This window comes from Corapipo altera, unplaced genomic scaffold, assembly GCF_003945725.1.
Source record: "Corapipo altera isolate COAL_440 unplaced genomic scaffold, ASM394572v1 112, whole genome shotgun sequence".
Lineage (NCBI taxonomy): Eukaryota > Metazoa > Chordata > Aves > Passeriformes > Pipridae > Corapipo > Corapipo altera.
In genome coordinates this window covers 9,513,641-9,536,743 of record NW_020884899.1, presented here as the reverse complement: position 1 = coordinate 9,536,743, position 23,103 = coordinate 9,513,641, and the positions used below count along the sequence as shown (strand labels likewise).

At 55.4% G+C, this 23,103-nt stretch overlaps 3 protein-coding genes and 1 non-coding gene across 5 annotated transcripts; all 4 read right to left on the bottom strand.

The window, feature by feature from the left end:
* Positions 1 to 159: 159 nt before the first annotated feature.
* On the bottom strand, positions 160 to 5,331 carry PCSK9 (proprotein convertase subtilisin/kexin type 9). The gene is made up of 12 exons (XM_027648888.1): positions 5,024 to 5,331; positions 4,705 to 4,893; positions 4,470 to 4,593; positions 4,135 to 4,268; positions 3,623 to 3,764; positions 3,336 to 3,532; positions 3,009 to 3,192; positions 2,531 to 2,701; positions 2,160 to 2,302; positions 1,893 to 2,058; positions 1,449 to 1,630; positions 160 to 1,207 (listed from the first exon to the last, which is right to left on the bottom strand). Exons 1-12 carry the CDS (start codon positions 5,138 to 5,140, stop codon positions 1,040 to 1,042), a joined length of 1,917 nt encoding a protein of 638 aa, XP_027504689.1. The 5' UTR covers positions 5,141 to 5,331; the 3' UTR covers positions 160 to 1,039.
* A 1,705-nt stretch (positions 5,332 to 7,036) lies between these two features.
* On the bottom strand, positions 7,037 to 7,107 carry TRNAG-CCC. Its single transcript has one exon. It is a non-coding gene; the product is annotated as a tRNA-Gly (tRNA).
* A 1,736-nt stretch (positions 7,108 to 8,843) lies between these two features.
* Positions 8,844 to 12,687, bottom strand: BSND (barttin CLCNK type accessory beta subunit). Its single transcript, XM_027649120.1, has 4 exons — positions 12,361 to 12,687; positions 11,231 to 11,310; positions 10,612 to 10,854; positions 8,844 to 9,864 (listed from the first exon to the last, which is right to left on the bottom strand). Exons 1-4 carry the CDS (start codon positions 12,535 to 12,537, stop codon positions 9,579 to 9,581), a joined length of 786 nt encoding a protein of 261 aa, XP_027504921.1. The 5' UTR covers positions 12,538 to 12,687; the 3' UTR covers positions 8,844 to 9,578.
* Positions 12,688 to 13,841: 1,154 nt separating this feature from the next.
* On the bottom strand, positions 13,842 to 20,126 carry TMEM61 (transmembrane protein 61). 2 transcript variants are annotated; one of them, XM_027649289.1, is made up of 3 exons: positions 20,072 to 20,126; positions 16,422 to 16,835; positions 13,842 to 14,375 (listed from the first exon to the last, which is right to left on the bottom strand). In XM_027649289.1, exons 2-3 carry the CDS (start codon positions 16,772 to 16,774, stop codon positions 14,090 to 14,092), a joined length of 639 nt encoding a protein of 212 aa, XP_027505090.1. In that variant the 5' UTR covers positions 16,775 to 16,835; positions 20,072 to 20,126; the 3' UTR covers positions 13,842 to 14,089. The 2 variants fall into 2 exon arrangements, with proteins under 2 accessions (XP_027505090.1, XP_027505091.1); XM_027649290.1 differs by lacking the exon at positions 20,072 to 20,126 and adding an exon at positions 19,617 to 19,977.
* Positions 20,127 to 23,103: the final 2,977 nt, after the last annotated feature.

The window sequence follows — 23,103 nt, the reverse complement described above, 5'->3', positions numbered from 1 at the left end:
CCAGGCAGGGAACAGATCCGAGGTGGGGGCCTGTGGCTGGTTCACTAACAAAGCAGAGCTCTTTTGGGGGAGCAGCATCCCTGCTGGACGGGTGCCAGCTCCCCCTTCCAGACCGGTTCCCCATGGGGATGTACATGAAGTCAGACAGTGGATCATATGAGCACTGGTTTATGAGTTTTATTTTAAAAAGACAATTATAAAATGTTTATTTATAAAATTCCAAATAAATATTTAAGGTACAAATGTAAAAACCAAGGTGCTATGAAAGCTTTTTCTTCTCTCCTTTTTTTTTTTTTTTTAAAGGAATTAGAGCCAGTTCTATGTGTCCTGGGGACCTGAAAGGGAAACTGTTAACACATAACACCAGCAGATCATTAACTTTGACTTAACAACCAAAAAAAAACGCTAACAAAGCAGTAGCTGACTGTAGCAATGCAGATTAAAATCTAATTAAACAAGCAGACTGTTTAAACTACAGCCCTTACACTTGACTCAAAAGTAAAGAATTCTCCTAGGAACACGAGTAGGCAATTATAAAACTGCCCCAAAATGGCTAAACTAGGATTTTCCAGGTGCTAAGCAGTGTTAGCTGACAACTAATGAGCAACTAAGCAGGAAAGAAAGGAGAAATCCTCACCACAGTATTTTTTTCTTTAAAAAGGTACTAGTTTTGTCATGTTGGCTGACAATACATGGCTTGTACAGTCAGGGTGTTTATAGAAGGACCGGGCATGTGGCAGGGAAAGGATTCTGTGTTGACTCCAGTGATGGGACAGGGCTCCAGATGCGTGGGGCCTGCTTGGAGAGCTCCCGCCCTGGATCCCGACTCTGCTGTGTGTGAGAGGGTGACAACCTTGTACCCCACCATTACAGCATCCCAAACACAGAGGTTGTCGGCAGCCACATGTTGGAGCCTGGACAATGCTGGGAACAGCAGCTCAGCCATGGGAAGGTCCTGAGCAGGGGATAGGGTGGTCCAGCACAGCACCCATCTGGGGTGTACTGGAATCACCAGGCCAGGAGAGCCACCAGCCCGTCCCTACTGCCGGCTCCGGCAGCAAGTGGCAATGGCCACAGCCGTGCTGGTGCCAGGAACACCAGCTGCCACACAGGTGTTGTCCATGGCATAGGCTCCCGTGGTGCCGGAGCTCTGGGAATGAGCGTTACAGCCCGTCAGTGTCCAGCCGCTGTCACAGGACACCGTCACCTAAGGGGGAGAAAAGGTCATCCTCCACAGGCCACCAAAGGGGCAGGGGCCTGCCCGCTCCTGGTGGTCCCCAGGACTCAGGGTGATGTGACTGATGTCACCCAGCTGGATGGGCTGTCCCATTACAGGTGAGCAACTGGGGACATTAGTGAAGGCTGGGGATGGGACAGCCATGAGGGTAGCAGAGGGATAAGCAGAGAAAAGGACAACACCCCAGTGGAGGGGTGTTCCCCATCCCTACCTTCTCCTCAGAGCCCAGGGACGTGTGTTCCTTCACTTGGCACTCGAGACTGGCAGCGGGGCAGCACAAGGCGTGTGCCACTGCCTCTGTCCTGCCTGCACAGCGGCTGGGCCTGCTCCCCAGCCCCATGACAGGTCTACCGCCATCACCCAGTGCCATGGAGGGGGAGTGGAAACTGCACCCTGCCAGGGGGAGAGGAGCTGTCAGCATGGGGCAGCCATGGCAGCGCCCCAGTGCACACACACAGGTGCCAAGGAATGTCCTGAATGAGACCTGAGCCTCCTCGCCTCCATGCACGCACCACATGACTCCTTCCCTCCACCCCAGCACCCACACCCACTCTTTTAACCCCCACTCTTTAACCCCAGGTCCCAGAGTTTTTCTGGAAGAAACACCCTTGGCCATCAGGCTCAAGGGTCTGTAACCTGCCATGTCAGGCATTACCAGTCAGCACGTGGTCCTGTGGGGAGCAATTGGCCCCCTCAGCCGCTGAGGAGCTGGTGTTGATCCAGCACTTGGCCCTGGGCCATGTGCAGCACCTGGCGCTGGCGTAGACTCCCTGGCCCTGGAAAGTGTTGTGAGCCACGCAGTGCTTCTGCCCATCCTTGTCCTGCAGCCAGGGCGGCACAGGGTGTCACTGGGGTGCTTGGGGCCTTCGAGGCTGGGGGGCACCCTGGGGGCAGTAATTCTGCCTCTGCAAGCACTGCTCACCTCCATGTGCTGCCACAGCTGCCTGCTGCTGTGGGAGAAGCTGGAGCAGCTGAGCATCTCCTCAGTGCTGGCACAGCGAGCCACAGCAGGGGTGTGCCGGGCGAGCCCCGACCACACCGAGCGACAGTACAGCTGCTGCTCCTCTGCAACGGGGCCCATGGTGTCAGCGGTGGGGTGGGCCCATAGTGACACCCACAGTGTCACCCAGTGCCCATGGCACAGACCAGAGCATGCAAACTCAGGCTCAGCCATCCCTGGCACAACTCAGGGAGGGACATGCCCCACCAACACGCCATTGCTTTCATCCCAGCATTTCTTTCTGGATGAGGACAGAGCTCTGCCAGGCACCCAGCGGGCAGCAAGGTCTTTACCTGCACCCAGCTGTGTGGGCAGCCCAGCCACACTGTTCGGTGTCTGGAGCCTCTGGTCCTCTGGGAACCACGTCATGTCCATGACATTCTTGGTGGAGAAGTGCAAGAGGCGCTGCCGGAGCTCAGAGAGGCTCAGCTGGGGTTCAGCGCTAAGCAGCATGGCAGCAAGGCCTGCAAGAACCCAGGGGGCTGCAGTGAGAACCAGGGGACATGCAGATATCTACACAACATTCCCTTGAGCAACATAACCCCAGAGAGACAGGAGTCCCTGCAGCCCATTGCCCACACGCACGGGACGTGGGAGTTCTGTGCAGGCGGAAGCACCCAAATGAGACAAACATGCCAAAACCATGGCATCATGGCACACAAAAATGTCCCCAACTGAGGCATCCCTGATGCCCTGCGCCTACAGGGACATGTGCTCAGCACCAGCAAGCGGAGGGCCAGCCCTTCCTGCCCCCGCCAGAGCCCAGCTCGCCTGCCACATGCGCAGCTGCCTGCGAGGTCCCACTCTGTGCTGTGAAGCACGTGCTGCAGTCACTGGAGGCACCGATAATGTCATCCCCTGGGGCAAACAGGTCCACACAGCGGCCAAAGTTGGTGCCCAGGATGCCGATGGAGGCGGGTTGGTCCTCACTATTGGTGGCACCGACGGTGATGACCTGCCAGGGCAGCGACAGAGGGGAGCACAGGCAGGACAGGTTGCACAGCCCCAGCCCACTCAGCTGATCTGGCACAGGAGGGAATAAGGTGGCACCATGTCCCTGCATGTGCCCAAGCCTCAGGGGACCCCCACAGCCTATACCTCTGGCTCAGATGCGGGTGAGTAGAGACAGGCATCATCCTTGTAGTTGCCAGCAGCCGCGACAATCACCACCCCGTCCTGAGCCACGCGCCGACAGCCAGCATTCAGCACATGGCTGTGGGCACCAGCCAAGGGCAGCAGCACCACCAGCGGCACGTAGGGCTGAGCCTCCAGCCTCATCTTGATGAACTCCAGGGCTAGAGGGACAAGACACTATCGCAGGAGGGGGACGAGGCAGGGGGCTACAGAAGGGAACATGCTCCTCTCCAAGGCGTGGGGTCACTCACCCATGACAGTCCTGCTGACAGTGCCCTTCCCCTGGCAGTTCAGCACTCGGAAGCTGTGGACGTTGGCGCCTGTGGCCACGCCGGCGTCACGCCCATTCAGCACCCCGGCTACATGGGTCCCATGGCTGTTGCACTTGCTGGCCTGGAGCAGGCATCCCAGTTTCATGTCCCAGCCCATTGCGTCTAAGCAGGTTTGCAACCCCACAGCATCCTCCCTGCTCCATCCCACCTGGATTACCTCTTGCAACAATACCTGATGCGCACCTGTGCCCCTCCAGACTGTTTTCCCCAGAAATAAACCCTGCCCTGCTCAGCCACAGCTCCATATAGACAACATGGAAGGCCCCAATATTCCCAGGACCACAACTCCTGCTGTTGCATGTCCTGCCCAGCATTTTGCCCCAAGCCAAGTCTCCCCCTTGTTCTGGGAAGTCTCACAAGCCTAGCCAGGGTTTGGTGGATGCAGGGGAATGCTCTTGTCAGAATGCAGCATGTGGCATCTCGGGGCTTACCTGCCTATGGAAGTGGGTGCTGTCCTCCTCAGGGACACTCTCAAAGCCAGTCACAAACACCCTGCCCTCAATCTCCCGGTGGGTGCTCTGCACACTGGTGTCCAGCAGATAAATCTCCACAAGCTCACCTTTATCTGTCAGGGATGCAGCCAGGGGGAAAGGCAACCACCACTGCAGTCAGCTCAGGCCATCTGGCCTGCTCACAAAATGCAGCTCCAGACCCACAGCACCATGGGGCAGGGGGCTATCCCCATCCCTCAAGATCAGGAGAGGGGATGGGGTCAGTGACCCTTCCCCAAACCCCTATAGTCACCCCCTCACACTCCAGTGCTTACTGGGAGGGTTGTAGGTGCCTGAGTTGGGCTGTAGTGGCACAATCCTGCCCAGGTTCCAGGGAATGCTCTGAGCAAAGACATAGGCATCTTCCTCAATGTACTTCACATGTGGCAGCTTCAGCGCCTGCGGGGAGGACAAAGCTCCTGTTCACCCTGAGGTGAGAACTGCCTCCCCCCACCAGTGTCTACCCCTGCTGCTGCCCTGTGCCACGACCCTGTCTTTCATTCCACATACCATGTCCAGGACGTCGCTGCTCATCCTCACCAGGAAGGCGGGCAGGAGGTGGAAGACGTGCAGCAGCTCGGTCAGGTGTCCCAGCCGAGCCGCCCGGGCTCGCAGACGTCGCGCCGTGCCCCGCACCTCGGCCCCACTGCTGCCCTCCTGCAACACCACCACGTAGCGCCCGGGCAGCCTCCACGACGCCTGTGGGAACACAAGCACCGGGCTGGGGCTTGGGACACACACACACACACACACACACACACACACACACACACACACACACACACACACATACACACGCGTGGCTGTCCCCCCATCCCACTCTCCTCACCTTGGCGGCGCGATGGAAAGCGGCGGGTCCCGGTGGGGCGGCCCCGACGGCGGCTGCCCCCGCCTCTGCCGCCCCCAGCGCCAGCACCAGGGCCAGCACCAGTCCCCGTGGGGACATCCCGCACCCGCGCCCCGATGGGCAGAGCCGGGGGGCGCCGCGACCCTCAGTGCCGGGGGAACGGCGCCGGCGGGGAGATGCTGCGCGCCCGCCGAGGGGCCGGAGCGCACCCGCGGGGCCGAGGGGCCGGAGCGGGGCTGAGGGGTTGGTGCGGGGCCGAGAGGCCGGAGCGCACCCGCGGAGCCGAGACCCGGGGCGCACCCGCGGAGCCGATGTTCCGGAGCGCACCGGCAGGTCCTGGAGCGCAGAGGCGGCCGCGGCTCTGCCCGTCGCGGCGAGGGCTCAGCTCGGCGGGGAGGGGATCACGCCACGGCCGCCGGCCCCAGCGGCCCACCCGGGCGTGTTAACCACTAACGGAGCCGCGGGAGGGGTCGCGGGACGCTGGGTCACGGAGCGGGGGCGCGGGGAGAGGGGTGGGGGGGACGCTGCTCACCCCGAGTCCCGGCGCATCGCTGGGGGCTCTGGCGAGCAAAGCGCAGCCGCTCAAGGACTAATTTCAGAAAGGGCTGAACGCTTTAATGTGCCTCCTACTGCTTCACTCCAGGGATAAATTCCCATGAAAGCCTCTAATCCTGTTTGGGCATTTTTCGCAGAGTCGTCACACATCTTAAATATCCTTTTTGCGGGATGCGGTCGGTGCTTTCCCGCGGCTCTCCAGGCTGCTTCCCACCTCTGCCCTCCTGCAGCGCCAGGTTCCCACACTGCCCCATATGCCCGGTGACCTTCGGCAAATCCTGTCCCTGCTCCAAGCCTTTCAGGAAAATAGGGATATATTTATTTTTGATTGGTTATTTATAAGCTTCTCAGAGCTTATATGTTTATATGAATGTACGTTTTATATGGATGTGTTTGTTTCATATGGATGTGTATGGTTTGTATGGACATGTATGTTTTATATGGATGTATATTGTTTATATGGATGGGTATGTTTTCTATGGATGTGTACAGTTTATGATTTCTTAATGAGACCTGAAGTGGGTGCCTTCACCCTGGTTTGGGTAACTGGGGGAGACCAGACCCCACTTGTCACCCACTTTCCTCCACAGCAAGTTGACACTGGAAGAGTCAGTGTCCAGGACACTGACTGTGGGGACAAGTCTCACTCCTAATTTTTGGGTCAGCTTCATCAGTGCCGCTAAGTCCCACAATACACCACTGGTGCCTTAGGACACTTTCACGGCAGCTGAGAACTGGGGCACCCCATCTCGAGGGAGACAGTCTCCCTTTCCCTGCAGTTGCTCCCTTCCATGTTGCCGGGGGACAAGCTGTGTCCCAGGGAAGGATGGAAGAAGCCCAAATAGTAGGAGGTGGCAAAGGCCCTCCAGCCCCACACACACCTGGATGTGCTGAGGAACCCAGGGAGAGCTCAGCATGAACATCCAGCCCCAGAACTGGACTGAGAGTGAGAGATGGTCAGCTCTGGAGCTCTCTCCAGGAGTAGATATCTGCAGAAAGATTATTTATTTAATTGAAAAATATTCAGAAATAGCCCAAAACTTGCACCTTGTAGAGAAGAGATCTGATTCGGTCCTGGCACCCTGGGGTGCTTCCAGCAGCGCTTCCTCCTGCTGCTGAGAGCAGCGGGATCACCGACTGTGTCCGTGTACAGAGGGGGGCTCCTGTTGAGGGGGGAGGAAGGAGAGATCAAGAGAAGTGATCAGAGAGGACTCCAACAAGGGGGAAGGACCTGTAAATCCTTGTTGCGTTCTGTTCCCGGGGAGCCGCAGGGCTCGGGGTGGTGCGGGCAGGGGGCTGGGCGATGCTGGGCCGGGCTCCCTCCCACCCCGTTGGCAGAAAAAAAACCGACCCTTTTGCCGAACGTTTCTGCGCAATTTACAGGAGCTTGTCGGTTTTCTGACGTGGTGCCCCAAATCAGGGAAACCCCACGGTGCCTTTTGCACCAGCCGGGAATCGAACCCGGATCGCAAGAATGGGAATCTTGCATGATACCACTACACCACTGGTGCGCTGATGTCATCGTCCCCGCGGGCCCCCAAGTGCACGGGCACCGCCCCATCCCACGTGGCTACTCCTTCCTTTCCTCCATCGGTCCCCGCCGCGGAGTCCCTGCGGGTGGGTGACACTCGTGGGCGGCGAGCGGATGGTAATTCCTCCCCCCACCCCCAAAAGCCGGGCCGCTCACTTAATGTCATGCAGGAATGTCCCGATTCCCACAATGTTTAACCTCGGCCGGCGCAGGAGCCGAGTCCTTCGGCTTAAGGATGCTGCGCCAGGGATGGAGGGACTCATCCAGCTGCACAAAGGGTCCCGTGGGAGGGAGGGTCCAGGCCCCGTGTCAGCCCCCTCCCCTGCCCCATCAGAAGAAATGCTTTTGGAAAGTAAATTTCTTTTGCCAAAAGCAGTAGTGAGTGCCAGGACATGAGGAAAGGCTAAATGGTCTGGGGATGTTCAGCCTGGAGAAGGCTCCAGGAAGACCTTGGAGCCCTCTTCAGTAGAGGGGGTACAGGAGAGCTGGAGAGACACTTCTGACAAGGGCATGTAGTGATAGGACAAGTGGGAATGGCTTCAAACTGAAAGAGGGCAGGTTTAGATTAGATATTAGGGAGAAATTCTTTGCTGTAAAGGTGGTGAGGCACTGACACAGGTTTCCCAGAGAAACTGTGGCTGCCCCACCTCTGGAAACATTCAAGGCCAAGCTGGATGGGGCTTGGAGCAACTGGTCTAGTGGAAGGTGTCCCTGCCCATGGCAGGGAGGTTGGACTAGATGGTCTTTAAAGGTCTCTCCCAACCCAAACTGTTCTATGCTTTTAGAGGCAAAAGCTTTCAGGTCTCTACCAGATTCCCACACTCCATAGGAGCCAGTGACACAGAGTGACATCCTGCCCCAGGCACCCTCTGAAACTCGGTGAGACATCGCCTCGTTCAAACAGTGTCCCTGCAGCTACCACACGCTTCCCCCACCGAAAAGGGCAGGCAGGAGTATGTGTAACCAATTTGTTATTTCTTCCTCCCAGACAGCAGCTCTCACTCCTGTGGCAATGTTTGGCCAACACTGGAGACTCCATTCCCCACCCTCCTGTTGCCTGTAAATACCTTGAGTGCGTAGGTGCTCCATGCCCTTCTCCCTTGCTGCTTTGGTGAAGCCAAGGTGAGTGAGGGGTGCAGTAACACCAGGAGGGGTGTCACAGGGGCCTGAAGCCCCAGGTGGAACTGCTTCTTGCACACCCTGGACTGTACCAGCACAGAACTCCCTGGTCAGCAGGGGAGCACAGGGAGCATCCTTCTAGGGCTCTCATGCTTCATCCTTCTTGGGTGATTGAGGACAGCTTTCCCTGTATTTTTGGGGTTGAGAACTAGATGATTTTTGAACTCTCTTCCAACCCAAACCATTCTGTGATTCTACAAAATTTGCAGAAGAGCTGCTGTGTCAGCACACATGTGCTCCCAAGCCTCCTGGGGCCATGCCATGCACAGGCAGCATCCATCCCAGCTTTCCCAAAACAGGGTGAGGGACTCTTAGAATCCCCACACTGTTAGATCTGCTGGTGGTTAGATCCAAACCCACCTCCCTGGGGAGGCTCAGCCACACAGATCCCCATGGTCTCAAGCAGATAAAGGGTAGGGAGAGGTCACGACTCCCACCAGTGCTGCCATCTTTTCATGGTACAAGCAGTCTGGGGGAGTTGCTGTGTCACCTCTGTCATGGTGACAAACCAGGCTTAGATCCATCAACATGGTTTGAAACAAATACTTATTATTCAGAGAGAGTTTGGGGATGGTGGGTGTCAGTGTGCAAACCCACCCACAGCCCTGTGGTTGTTGACACTGACCCAGTGCAGGTGCCCAAAGTCACCACCTCAAGTGCCATCATCAGGGTTTTGGCTTAGCTGAATCCTCCTCTTTCTGCTCCCAGTGGCACTGGAAGCTGGTCCTCGTGCAGAAAATGAAGGACAGCACAGTCTGTCACCTCCATCACCCCTCTCCCAACCGAGAGACATGAAGGCTGCCTGCTGCAGGAGTCTCAAGATCTGATTTTAATTTCAGGGAAGCTTGGATAAGTGGGAGAATGACTTTGAGGACATCTCTGCCTCATCAAGCCCACCTGGTGTGAGCACATCTTTACCCACCTAAACTTGATCCTGTTCCAAGCAGAAAAACTAATGCTTTTCCTTCCCAAGCACAGTATTTCTCCCAGATCCTGCCCAGCCCAGCTTCTCTGTGCCCATCCAAAGAGCTCCAGCGAGGGGGGCCTTGTCCTATATGCTCTGGAATTCAGGAGGCAGCAGTCCCCCATTTGAGTTTTGGGGGAATGAAAGCCTCCAGAAAGGCTGGGTGTGTCCAAGGGGTGCAGAAGCCTTGGAGACCTTCTGTGCTGCAGGCACTGCACTTTTGGGGGCATCCCCTTTCCTCCAGGCCGTGATGTTTGCATCCCCTCCGTGAGATAAGTCCATGCCAAGTGGTCATTTTATCTGGGAGATCAGTTTTCAGGCTCAAAAAGGCAGTCGCTGTCCTTGAGCAGAGCATCCGGCTCCTCTTGGAGCCCATAATAAAGGTCATCCTCCTCCCCAGTGCCTTTGCAGGGGGATCCAGAGTGCTGTCCCCGCACTGGGGAGCTGGTCGGGGTGCAGCCAGAGTGGGCAGCAGATGGCAGGGTCCGGTTCTGTGGCGTGGGGGTGCCGGGCATGGAGCCCTCCAGTGATGGCGTGTCCATCTCCTCCAGGAGGGATGCCAGTGGCGCATTCCCCGGCGCTGGATGAGGGGGGCTGTGGGGACAGGAAGGGCTGATGGGTGGTGTGGAAGTTACACCAAACACAGCTGGGGTTTCCCTTGGAGCTGGTGGCTGCTGGAGCATTGCTCAGCCAGCATCCCAGCATCACCAGTCCCCTTGCTGGGTGGCTGGAGCACCCTGGGAGCACACTATCCCAGCCCTTCGTACCTGCCTTTATAAGGACACCTGCCTGCCAGATTCCTTCTGCCCATGGGACAAAGTGGTGGCTGCCCTTGCCTTTCCTGCATCCCAAGCGGAAAGCAGTGCACCCAATCCAGCTGCAGATGCATCCAAGTCCTACGCCCTGAGCCTGCATGGTTCACTCCATCAGTTGCAAATCCCTTTGGGACCTCCCAGACCAGCACTTGGACATCATACGTGGCATCTGGTTTGCTGGTCAAGTACTGGGCATCTCATTGCTACCAAAGTCTGACCAGAAACTTGGGGTTTATTCTGGTGAGGAATGTTATTTGCATTGATAAAATTAAATTAAAGTAAAATGCAAATTACAACCAAAGCCTATCCTGATTTCTTCCTGGGAAATAACTTGGTACAGAGACTCCCCGTGGGTTGAGACACCATCCAGGCTCCACAGAGGCTGGGGGGTCTGGGTGCTCAGTGCTCTGTGAGCAGCAAAGACCCCTCTGCCTCCTTTCCCTCCCCTGAGAGGACCTGGTCTGATCCCCCCCATTTTCACCCTGCATCCCAGCAGTGTGACCCCGACCCCTAAAGCATCACATACCAGCTGCCTGTCACTGTTTCCAGATGAGGTGCCAGGTCTTGTGGGGTGTGTCCAGCACCCCCCAGCTCCCGGTGAACATCTGCTTTGGCCTGCATGGCTGACTGGGAGCAGTTGTGGGATCTAGGCTGTGCCGTGGGTGGGAGTGGAGTTGAGCCCACTGCCTGCCTCTGGATCTGCTCATAGGATGGCAGGCTCTTCTCGTAGGTGCTGGTGGCCTCTTGGTCAGGGCAGGGAACAACCAAGCTGTGGGCAAAGGAATAACAGGGTTCTGAGCAGGACCTGGACCCCATGGAGCTGGAAGATCCTCAGGCACTTGCACAGAGAGCTCCATCAGTTGAGGGAGTGATTTTAGAGGCTACCAAGGCCACATCACTCCCCACACCAGCAGCAGAGCCAATGGGTCCTTGAAGGGGATACCCATAGCTACACAGCCAGATGCTTGGCATCCCCCAGCATCACTCAGGCCCCAGCCTTGGAGTGGCTCAGACATCCCTTGCCTGCCCCACCCTGGCTCCTGCTTGGCATTTTGTGCTGCAATCAGTACAGTTGTCCCCAGTCTCAAACACTGCCCTCATCCCCAGGGCACACCCATACTCTGTGTACAGATTTTGGGACCCACCCAATGTCCTTCTGTGGCAGCGCTGTGGGTTTGTGGTCCAGGAACCGCTCAGCCTCAGGGTCCACAGGAATGAATGTTATCTGGGGGAAAAAGGAAGGAAGAGCTCAGGGGCTGTGCTGGGCACACTCGACCCTCCTTAGAGGTAAAAGGACCAGAGTGCCCCTTCAGCTGGGTTTAGGGTGTTTTCTCACCACATTTGGATGTCTTGATTGGAAATGGGCTTTTTTGGGCAAAATCAATAAGGGATGAATGAATCCAGCACAGCTCTTTTCCCCAGTGGAGTCACGCATGTCCCCAAGCCCAGAGCAGGTCCCAGGGCCCACAGAGGTCAGGGACAACACTGAGGGTGCCCTATCCTTGAGCCCCAAGCACAGCAGCAAAGCCACATCTCCCTCCTTGCTGGGGCTGAGCTCGGCTTTGGGGGGGAACTGGGATCAGCTTCACCCCAATCCCAGGAAACACAGTCAGTTTCAGAGGTCCCAGCTGGTCCCAGGTCCTGAGGTCACCGTGCCACATTTTGGAGGGTAGCCAAGTTGTTGACAGGCAGTGCCCAGACCAGTGCCACAGTCGCCCTCTCCTTTGAAAAAACCCTTTTCTGCTAGACTCGTTTCCCAGGGCAGGGACGTGTGGCTGCTCTCCGTGCCGGCAGTGCCCTTTGCCAAGGAGACTGGCAGGTGAGGGCTTGGCTCTGGGGGCCCAGGACCCCCAGCATCCTTGGCCTTGACAGTCCTTTCTTGGAAGTCCTGGGAGCCTGCCAAGCCTCAGGCCCCAATGAAGGGGCTAGTTTGGGAAGGGTTTGCATGGGAGAGACAAACGCAAGTTTATTTCCTTGGGATTATTCCCTGCTGCCTGCTTGGAAGCAAAGCACTGGGCTCTGGGGTTTGAAGTAGAGGGGGCGAGGGACAAGGGGCTACATCCTGCAGGCGTCAGCAGGCCATGAGCATCCCAAACCAACAATCCCTCCTCCAGATCACTCCAGCTGGCTTCCCCTGATATCTGCTGCTACCTCACCTCATAGATGGGGAAGTTGAGACACAGCCCAAGGCTACACATCCACAGCAGCCGAAGCCCCCCAAAGCCAGTTGAGCCCCCAAGCCCCCCAAAGCACCCAGCAGCAGGATGGATCCTACCTTTGGGTAGCACTGGCACATGCTCCAGGTGATGCCCACGGCTATGAGCAGCACACCCAGGACGCAGAAGGTGATGTAGATGTGGGGCTTTTCCACGCTCATGATGAAAATTCCCGTCATCACCAGGAAGAAACCCAAGATGATGAACCCGTAACGGAAGGTCTTCTCCTCTGCCATGGGCTCTGGGTGGGAGAGGCAGGAAAGAGAGATGCCAGGGAGCCCGTTTACCTGCAACTGCTGCCCGCTGAGCACACCTGCAGGGTAAGGCAAGGAGTGGTTTCTCTTTCCAGAGGCTGCCAGGAGCTGAGGATCAGCTGCACGCTAACCTGGTCCTGCCCAGGGCTGAGCCAGCCAGTTTTTAATGGGTTTGTAATGAATGCAAACACTGACCCGCCATTCACACTCCAGTGAAGCCGCCCGGCACGTGTCCGTGTAACCTTCCCTGCGGGCACCCCACACCTGGGGAAGGGACAGGGAGGAGGAGGGGGCCATGGCAGTGGAGACAGGAACCTGGAGAGTGGCCGATCCTTTGGGATTTTCCCAGCCCTGGGCACTGAAGCTGGACTTGGCCATAAACTGGAGCTGGCAGAGGCCCAAATAAGGGGTATATCAGGGCGCAGCATGTTCTCAAGGGCTGCGGGGCTGCAACAGGGAAGGAGGGAGTGCTCCATGGTCTCTCTGGAGGCCCATGGGTTTGGAACATCCCTTGCCTTTCTCTGGCTAAGTGCTAAGGCTGCTTCACTGGGCAGCAGGTAGGCTACAAAGGGGAGACTAAAGCCAGGGAAGGATGGAGTGGGGTTCATCCTCCCAAGGGCAGTGAGGACAGAATATCCCCGTGCCCTGTGTTCGCTTAAGTTGGGGCTGGAGTGTGTCCCCTTCCCAAAACATATCCAACAGCTAGACAGTGTTGGTGGCTTTAATTAGCCTTTGTTTTATTCCCTTACTTTCCAGGACATGTGGGAGCACATACAAATAATTATATTATAAGCAATATGTTGTACGTGGCTATGGCTCCAAATCCACTCTGCAGCTCTGCAGGTCCACAGGGAACTCAGGGCAACCCATTGTTTTGGTGGGATGTAGGAACCGTCAGTGGCCCCCACAGCCGCTGGCCTCTCCTCTGGGCAAGGCTGCAAACCCACGCATGGTGTGCAGGGAGGGGGCTGTGTGCTCAGGATGGCTCTTTATAGGATGCCGTGTGAAATGCCAAGTGCACTTGGATGCCCTGACCACACACATGAGCCACTGAGCATCTCTACACTACATGAAGTCAGGCATGGGAAGTCAGTACATCGGGAAGCAAGGTGGAAGAGATGGAGGTAGGGCCAGAAGGGGCACTGCAAAAGCAGAGGAGCAAATGGGGCGGCACAGAGCTGGGTTTTCTCTGGCCAGATTCCTCGTTCTCTACTGTAGTTTTTATTATTGAGTGGGCAGCCGGAAAGGAGCTCCCAAGGGTGGGGCAGAGCAGGGAACACAAAGCATCTGCAACCAACAGTGGTTTTATTAAAAATATGAAGGCTTTCAAACATGCCAGTTACCCCCAACGCTTTGAATGCATCACCCACAGGACCCGCAATCCCAACGGCACCGGACTGGTAGCTCAGAAAGCCTGGCTGACCCTTTCCCCTCCTCACCCACCCTCCTCTCCTCCCCACAAAGGAAGGGGCTCAGTTTAAAGCTGAGGGACTGGGCAGCCACCCACAGAGTCATGGCCCTTGCAGCCCCCAGCTCAGACCCCTCGGACATTGATGTTTTCATAGCTGGGGGGAGGCGTTGCCTGCGGCTCCTCGGGGTGCAGGGTCTCCAGCCAGGATGGGCTGGGGCGGAACAAGGCGCTGTCGGAGGAGCTGCGCCGGCGGCCACCCTGCCAGCTCTCATCCTCCTCCAGGTAGTGGTACAGGGGTGGCGTGAGATCCTCCTTCCTCCTTGGGGGCTGGACATAGGCCAGGGCACCGTGGGCAGGTCTGCAGTTCAGGGCTTCTTCATAGGTGGGAATGGCACTGGCATCCCAGTTGCTGCGAGGAAAGAAGAAACCCAGCAGCACACACCATCATCCAGAGCATCCCAGCACCCAACTGGAGCATCCCAGCAGCCATCGACCAGAGCATCCCAGCACCCAATAACTGGACCACCCCAGCACTTGTCAAATGGAGTATCCCTGTGCCCTGTCAACCAGAACCATTCCAGTGTCCCATCAACCAGAGCATCCCAGTGCCCATCAATTGCAGCATGCAAACACCCCTTCAACCCCATCTAAGCATGATGGACACAAATGCTGGAGACAGCACATTGGCAGGTTTTGCATGCCCAGGATCAAGGGATGACCAAGGTGGGGAGCCATGCAGGAGGAAGGGCATTATCCATCAGACCTTGCGACAAGGTCCCATAGGCAGAAGACCACCCCCATCACCTGCCTAATCCCAAATTCGCCCCTGAGTCACAGAGGCTGCCAGTAGCCAAGGGAGCAGTTTGGCACAAACGTCTGGGCAAGGGGCAGCAATCCCGGTTCAATGCGGTCACACCACACTCTTGTGCCTGCCAGAGCCCTCCATGCACCAGCCAAGCCTGGTGTCACTTCCAGCAGTGCTTTGCTGAGCAAACACAGTTTGTGTACAGGGAAAACCTTTGGACAACCTTTGCCCTGTGCAGGGTCCTGCTTGGCACCCTATGCAACTGTGCAGCCCAGAGCTGAGGAGGCTGTGAAAGCAACTCATTGTTGCAGATGAAATCCAGCACAGTGCACTGGGGAGGTGGTGGGCATCGCAGAGCACAGCTGGTCCAAAGGAAAAGCTGCAATGTTCTACAGGGGTGCCTCCATCCTGAACTCTTGGCAGCTCCCTGTCCCAGACAGACCACCCTGGGCTTCTGTGCTCACAATTTTGCCAAACAGCCTCAGTTTGCACGGGGATGTTGTCTTGGAAATGCAGAGAGGGGGATTTATCCCAGCACAGCATGCTTTGCTGGGGCTGGAGGAGCTGTCACAGCACCAACAGTGCCAGGGCACTGTGTCCCATCCAGCATGGAAGTCGGAAGCTCAGGGAAAGGGACATTCCCCATGGGGGCACAGCAAAGCTCTCCACGGGAGGTGAAACCTCTCCCCAGAGTACCCAGACTGGATCACGATCTCACAGATACTCAGATGGGCACTGAAACCCCGGGAGAACCAGGAACGTGCCTCCCACTCCAACTGAAATTTTATGGTTTAATGTTCTTAAGAGTTTCTTTTAGTGCTGCTTTTCCCTAGAGCCTGATTTATGCTGGAGCCAAGATCTTTGCTGTGACCCCATAAAACAGCACTGGGAAGGGCCAGTTGGCTCCGTTTCCACTGCAGTCTCTGGGGAAAAAATAACAACAACCTTTTGAGCAAGAAACTTTTAAATCAAGAAGTGGTCTTCACACTGGAAGAGTCTGGGGCCCAAAAAGCAGCAGTGGTGTCCAGGGTGAGGGGTCTTTCTACACCCCACAATAGGCTTCATAGAAGGACCCTCTAACAACACTCTTGATGCCTTTCCAAGGATTATTTTCCTTATTTTTTTTCTTTTAAGTCCCTTTTAACACAGATTTGGCTTCTCTTAAAGATGGCGTAAACACCCTTATCTTTATACAGCATTGCAGACCTGAGAGACCAGGGCAGGATTCAACAGCTGGAGCTCTGGGTGACCTCCCCACCCCCAAATTCAAACCTTCTGCCAGAAAACCAATGTAGTCTTCTGCTTGGTGGCTCTGCTAAGGAGATGTTGCCTCCCTCTGTGATGGCCCTGCAGGGCAAGGAGAGCTGGATGCAGCCAAGCTGGCCACGGGTGCAGCCAGTGTAGGCAGACAGGGGCTGGCAGGGAGGGGAGTGTGGATGCTCAGGTTGACACTAATAAGCAAGAGCATCTGCTCAGGAGTAGGAGGAGAGCACAGACCGGGGTCTGAGCAGTGGCTGGCGGTGCGGATGTGTTGTTGCTCCTTTAATCTCACCAGCAAGCCAGTCTGGGAGCAGGCTCAGGCACACAGGACAGCCAAGACCACCCTCCACTTCTGCCCACCCAAGCACCGCACAGGGACGTGGCACCCACCTGCAGTTCCACTTCTCCGGGGGCTCCGCGGTGAAGTACTGCAGGTCTCTGGGGAAATGGTACTGGTAGCGGCGGGAGACCACCCTGGTGTTGGCTTTCACGGACCAGAGGAGGCCGAAGAGAAGGAGGATGCCACCGATACCACAGCAGAAGAAGCTGACGGAGCGGAGCAGGGCACTGGAGGAGGAGGAGCTGGGAACTGCCTCGGCTTCCCGGGGAGGCAGGAGGCGAGTCCCGCTGCCAGCCGATGAGCCGACCTCCCCGTCACTCCACCAGGCAAAGCACAGCGTCCCCGTCACCAGCAGCACGGCCCCGATGATGGTCAGGCCATAGCGGAAAGAGGCAGCTGCCATCCTTCAGAAGGAAGTTTTAGTAGGGAAGAAGAGCAAGACAAGGCATGAGAGAGCCCACGTCCTGCAAGACAAGAAGGGGGCAAAGTTTGAGCAGGACAAGGTCATGGAAGACCTCCCAGAGGAGACAATGACTGAGCTAGAACCTCTACAGGGGGTGCAGCCTCTTTAGCTACTTACTACTGACCATCAGAAAGGGCATTTCCACCAGCTCAGATGGGAAGCCCTTGGGCAGAGCAAAACCAGTGCAGTCTGAACAAATAAACTTCCCAACAGCCTCGTAAAAACATTCTCAATTTCAAGAAACAACACAGCACTCCCACAGAGGCTGGGTGGGAATCCCAGCCAGGGCAGCTCTGGGGGCTTTCATAGCTCTTGTCTTTGAGTTTTATTCCAGATTTCCTCCCAAGCTTGGCAGAACGCCAGCTGGGTTTCTGATCAAAGCACAGCTTATGGAAGAGGTTAGCGTCAGCTCCAGTGCACACCTTCTCAGGTCCATGTCAAGACCAATCCCACAGGTGTTATCACAACCTTCACCCTCCCTATCAAGGTGGTTTCTCCCTGCTGGGTGGCCCTTCTCAGCTAAATATCACATGCAGAGAGCAACCATGCTTCCCTGGTGCTGGAAAATTTGAGGAGGGAGACCTGTTTTCTGATCTCTGTGGGGCTCTCACTCCTCATTGCTTTTTCCAGCAACAGAGAGCATCTGCTCCCTGGGCTTGTGCATCCCCAGCTCCCAGCCAACTGAGGCAGAGGCAGAGAGGTCCCACCACATCCCCTCTGTCCCTGCTCAGTGCCCAGCAAGAAGATTCAGGTTCAGCTCCTATTTCTTGAAGGACAAAAAGCTTTGGACCATGTGGGAATTGAGCACCAACACCCCCAGACAGATTCAGCCCTGAGTAACTCTATTGTGAGGGTTTCTCATAGTGGCAGTGCCAGTGGAGAGCCTGCACAGCCAGGATGGAATTGGGGCTCAAGCACAGAGGTGGATAGACAGATGGATGATCTACACTTGGCTGTCACCTCTGCACTCATCACTTTGCCTGTGTGTCAGTAACATGAAGATAATGTGGTGGCTTTGGTCTCCATTCCTCCAGGCAGGGCTCACCTCCAAGAGTGGAGACTTCCAGACTCTGAGGTCTGGAAGTGCTGAGCCAGAGCTAGGCAGGGAGCGGAAGTCCAGCATGAACTTGATGTGATCAAGGTCAGGTGGAATCATGTTATTTGAAGCCATTATTTATCAGATGGGCCCACTAAATGGAAAGTCAAATTACTTTGTAGTGAAAGAAACACTATCTGATCTAATCTACGTTTAATGAAGGAATTGGATGAGAAGTGGGATTTGGGAAGCCTGCAGGAAAGCAGCACACTCCAGCTCTTGTCCCAGGGTCATAAGCCCAAATTGTCACTCAGGCAGCTGCAGTCACCTACTGGGAATGAGGTCACGTTCCTGAGGTGGGAGAAGACAGAGCTTCCACCCATAACAGGGGGACATGTTAGGATGCTCCCTCCTGAATGGCAGGGGATTGGCTGAGCTGAGACAGAGCAGGAACTGCTGGAGATGGTATTAGATGCTATTAGGGATCAGCATCTCCACTCCATGACTAAACACAAGCAGGACACAACAGAAGAACTGGACTCACATTGCCTTGCAGCAGGAGATGCTCAGGAGAGTGCAAGGACACTACTGACCCATGAATGCAGCTCCTTTGGAGAGCAACACATTTTCATGGAAAAATTTCAGCCAATATTATTTAAGGAAAAAAAACCATGACCCAAAAAACCCTGCAGCAAAGCTTTCAATCCAACTGCTTGGAAATGTCAGGTCACTCCAAACTGAAAGCCTGGATTGAACCAGCACCAAGAATTGAAACGTTCAACTTCTGCAACTCTTCTCATTTTGGGGTCACACTGGTGAGGTTTGGGAGATGCTGTGAGTTCCCTGGTGAGGTCTGGGACATGCTGTGATTCCCCTGCCTGGGCACAGGGAATTTTGCAGCCTGCGGCACTGTGCACATCTGGGAGCGCTGGCAGCAAGGGGGAGGCGGAGGGAAGGCGGAGAGCCTCTGGGAGGTGATGGATTGACAGCTTAAGAGAATAAACTCTTCTCTCTTGACAAAACCAGCACAGCTCAGGGAGCAGCGCTGAAAGCTCCTCCAAACTACCCACATGTGCTCCCGCAGCACGTGTGCGGGGGCAGCTCCTCCGAGCTGGATGGCACTGCCATCACTGGGTGACATTGCCGCTGTGCCATCCCCTTGCCAAACCCCTTCTTGTGTTTACACAGCTCTCCTGAGCCTCTCTAAAAGACCCACAACGTTTTCTCAGCACATCAGGCTCTGGAAGAAGAGTCTGAAGGAGCAAGGCCAGGGCAGGACCTGAGTCCCTGATCCTCGAGCCTCTTCTGGCTCCACTCCTGGAGTGCTCAGCATCCCGCACAGCACATCTCCTGGTGAGCATTCCCAGCACACTTCCACGGAGGGGCTGTCCCTCCAAGGAGGCAACTGTTGGCTCCCCAACACCAGTCTCCACCCGCCGAGCCACCCTGACGTTTTGTTCTGGCATCTCCTCCTTTGACCTGCTCTGAAATAGTTTTCCGGGGAATAGATTTGCACGTTACATGTACAAACAGATATGAATGTTGATAGTTTACATAGTTCCACTGAGACGCTGAGAATAGCAGCCCCCATATAAAGTTATGCAGATGGTGATTCATGAGGTCTACTAAGCATTACTCAGAAAAACGCTCTTTTCTAACAACACAAGAAAAGAAAAGAGTTTTGAACCTCTCCCACTGCTATCAAGTAGAAATCCACCTCCAGACCCATCCCTCCATGGCACTTACGGACTGTCCTTCCACGCGGGGCTGGAGAGCTTTAGTCGCGGATGGAGCGCCGGGAAGATGTGCACCAGAGAGTGAGCAAGTCGTTAGGGAGATCCCTTCCTGCCTCTATCCAAATTTGCTTTTTTTTGTTGTTATTGCTATTAGTGAGGGTTTGGTCTCCATCCAAAGCAAAGTAACAGTGACGCTTTGGAAGAGCATCCGAGACATCTGGTGCGCTCAGCCTCCCGAGGCAGGTTCGGATAGAGGGAAGCACATGCCTCCCCCCCGCCCTGTGTCCCCTGTCAGGCTTTGGGGCGAAGCCTGAGCATCGTTCCCTCTAAGGTGACCGATCCCGGCGGTACCCCCAGGGCTCTCTTCCCGCCGCGGCTGGTGCCCGCACCTCCTCTCCCCTGCGGCACAGCGCCCAGCCGGAGGTGCCGTGTCCCCCCAAGCCCCCCGCCCCGTGCCGTACTCACCGCCGCTCCAGCCCCGCTCCGGCCGAGCGGCGGCTCCGCCGAGCGCGGCCCGCGGGGCGGGCGGGGCCGGGGGCGGGCGGGGGGCGGTGGCGGCTCGGGGCGGGCAGGGACCGGCGCTCCCTCCCGGCACGGCACGGCCCGGAGGGGCGGGCAGTCCCGGTTCCCCTCAGCGCCGTCCCGCTCCCGTCCTGTCCTATCCCATCCTAACCCTTCCTATCCCGTCCCGTCGGTGCGCGGGGCTCCCGAGAGCTCCGGGTTTCCCCTGTGGCTGGGACACCGTCCTGCCCTGTGGAAGACACTGCCCCACGGGTGGGACATCACTGTCCTATGGGTGGGACACCCACGCTGCAGCACAGGAGGATCTCTGTCCCAAGCTTGCTTTGTGACCACTTTAGTTCTCCTCACCTCTCTGTCAAATGCCAGTATTGTCCCTTTCCCCCGTTCGTGGAATGGTTTGGGTTGGACGGGACCTTTAAAGGCGATCTAGTTCAATGTCCCTGCAATGACTTTTCAACTAAGTCAGGCTGCTCAGCGCCCTATCCCACTTGGTCTTGAATTTTTCAGGGATGGGGCATCCATCACCTTTCTGGGCAACCTGTGCCAGTGTGTCACCAATTTCACTGTAAAAAAATTTCTTCCTTATATCTAATCTAAAAAAACACTCTTTAGTTTTAAAACCATTACCCTGCAGCACTCATGAGGACACCTGGATATTAAACAAGCTGAGGGTGCTCTGATCTGAGTTTCAGGATGGTTGGTATGATGGCATCTGGATTCACACACAATTCCTCATCACACAGCTGGAGGGAGATTTGATCAAGAGCTGCCATGCCATGCTGTGCTATGAATGTGCATCTCACAGATCCATCACGCTGCTCTTGGGCTACAGCTGAGCACTGATGACAGGCAAAGCCATTTCTATGGATACCCTTGGCTGCTTGCAGCTCCTCACCTCACTGGCTCAAAACCAGCTCAGAGTTTACCCATACAGGCTGCAGGGACTGGTGCAAAGCCCTGTTGTGGAATTCATATCAGCTTCATACATACTTAGAAGCCATTCAGCCCAGCTGAGAAAATGTGGCTGTACAGCCCCATTTACCTGAAGACAATGTGGAGTCATACAAATGGTAAACTGAGGCACGAGGAGGGCTGGTTCACGCAGGGCTGACCCTGCAGCAGGTTGGGTCTCCATCACAGAGGAACATGGGACAGGGATCCCCAAGGCCATACCCCAGTGTGGCCTCAGCCCCCGGGCTGGATGCAGCAAGGTTCTCGAGCCTCATGGTGCAATCCCTGACAATAAATCCTAGATGTCCTTCAAATACCATGTTTTTTTGCTCCTTGACAGGATGGATTTTGGCCCCAGGATCCCAAAAATTAATATCTTGGCTTTTCTGTTGCAGACATGTCGTTGCTGAGAGCTCACATCACCATCCATGAATGACGTGGGCACTGTGAATCACCAGTTCCCCTGCTGAAGGACAATGAGGCACCTTCTTCTGCTCATTACCTGATCAGATATTATATTTAACTGAAATTTGATTGTCAAAAAGCTTCTGAAGCACTTCAAGGTGGTGTTTGTGCACGACTGTGCTATTCCCAGCACAGGGCTGCAGACAAGGAGGTGGCTCTGTGCAAACACACTGGTCCTACAGCCCCACAACCATCTGCAACGTTCTGCCTTCCCCAGAGATCTGACCTACAGGCAGCCACAAACCCACGACAAATATTTCACCACAAGGTAGAGGTTGGAAGTGCTGAGTAGCGCCAGCATGTCTGTCTGCTTAGCAACACCTTGGCCAAACTGCATTTTCCCTCTCCGAAAACTTTCCTGCTGGTGGACAAGGTGCTGCAAAACATCACAGGGCACAGTCAAAGGGCTTCTCTAGAATAAAGGCAGAATATCTAAGTGGAAAATATGTAAAACATCCCATGCACAGTGAAACCGCAGTGGGGAAAACAGGGAGATATAAAAGACAGTTACAGCCTCTGCAAGAACAGGAACAAAGGAGGAACAGGGAAAGAGATTGTTCCAGTAATTGCCTCCCCCAGGTAAGGATGCTGAGCTTGAGCAACGCTGCTGGCACAAAAAAAGTGCTGCTTTTTGATTCATTGTTCACCTAATTTTGCTGCTGCAGCAAATCACATGTAAAATAGTGTATTTCAGTGTATAATCAGGAAAAATAAGTCAGATTCTTCAATACCTCTGTGTGTGTGTGTGTGTGTATGTGTGTGTGTGTGTGCACATGCATGCACTGTCTGACCTGTCACTACGAGGTGATTGATACCAAGAACACCAAGTCAAGAGTGAATTTGGATGCAACAAGTCCAAAGAAGAGGAGCTCAGAGTCCCTCAGAGTCCCTGCCAGAGCCCTGGGACCTGGGCCAGGTTGAAGGTCTCCATCAGTGACCTGGTACACAGGCCACTCTCCTTGTGCCCAGCTGCTTCCAGCAAGCACCTCCCATCATGCCCCCTGTGACAGGGTCATTAAAGAGTCACTGATGAGGCTTTATGGGACATGCCTCTGCAGGCATAAGGTACCCATGTTGTCCAGATCCATAGAGAAGCCATTCCCAGGGGCTAGCACATCTTGCATTTCCCTTAGCACATGCCATAGGGCACAGCAGAGGTGGGAGCAGCAGTCATGCTGAATAGGGGTTGCAGCACATATAGACTTGGGGATGTGCAGATGGGAAGGAGTTCCTGCACCCAGCACACATAAAGCAAGGGAGAAAACTCCTGCTGTTTATCTTTGCCTTAATTTGCATCTTCTTAAAATGCCTAATTAGTTGTGCTATTTGATATACTGCCTCAAGCACTCCTACCTAATCCAGTCAGCAAACCTAGGCTTTGAACATATTTGTCTTGCATCTTCACATGATGCAATGTTCAACGATGTCCTTTGGCTTGTTTGGGGTTGAATCTGCAACTGGCTATAGATGTCTCTTTGGTAGTTCTGCTATATGGACAGAAGGAGGGTTTGAGACTGCTTTGTGCTCTCCAGCAAGAAAAGCTGAGCATTTGGATGTGA

Coding starts and splice junctions, on each gene's coding strand:
- PCSK9 (XM_027648888.1), bottom strand. CDS start 5,140: ATGTCCCCACGGGGACTGGTGCTGGCCCTGGTGCTGGCGCTGGGGGCG. Junction 4,894..5,023: donor CTTTCCATCGCGCCGCCAAG/GTGAGGAGAGTG, acceptor GTGTTCCCACAG/GCGTCGTGGAGGCTGCCCGG. Junction 3,765..4,134: donor GCACCCACTTCCATAGGCAG/GTAAGCCCCGAG, acceptor TGCCTGCTCCAG/GCCAGCAAGTGCAACAGCCA.
- BSND (XM_027649120.1), bottom strand. CDS start 12,537: ATGGCAGAGGAGAAGACCTTCCGTTACGGGTTCATCATCTTGGGTTTC. Junction 11,311..12,360: donor TGTGCCAGTGCTACCCAAAG/GTAGGATCCATC, acceptor TTTTTCCCCCAG/ATAACATTCATTCCTGTGGA. Junction 9,865..10,611: donor GAAACAGTGACAGGCAGCTG/GTATGTGATGCT, acceptor CTGTCCCCACAG/CCCCCCTCATCCAGCGCCGG.
- TMEM61 (XM_027649289.1), bottom strand. CDS start 16,774: ATGGCAGCTGCCTCTTTCCGCTATGGCCTGACCATCATCGGGGCCGTG. Junction 14,376..16,421: donor CCGGAGAAGTGGAACTGCAG/GTGGGTGCCACG, acceptor CTTTCCTCGCAG/CAACTGGGATGCCAGTGCCA.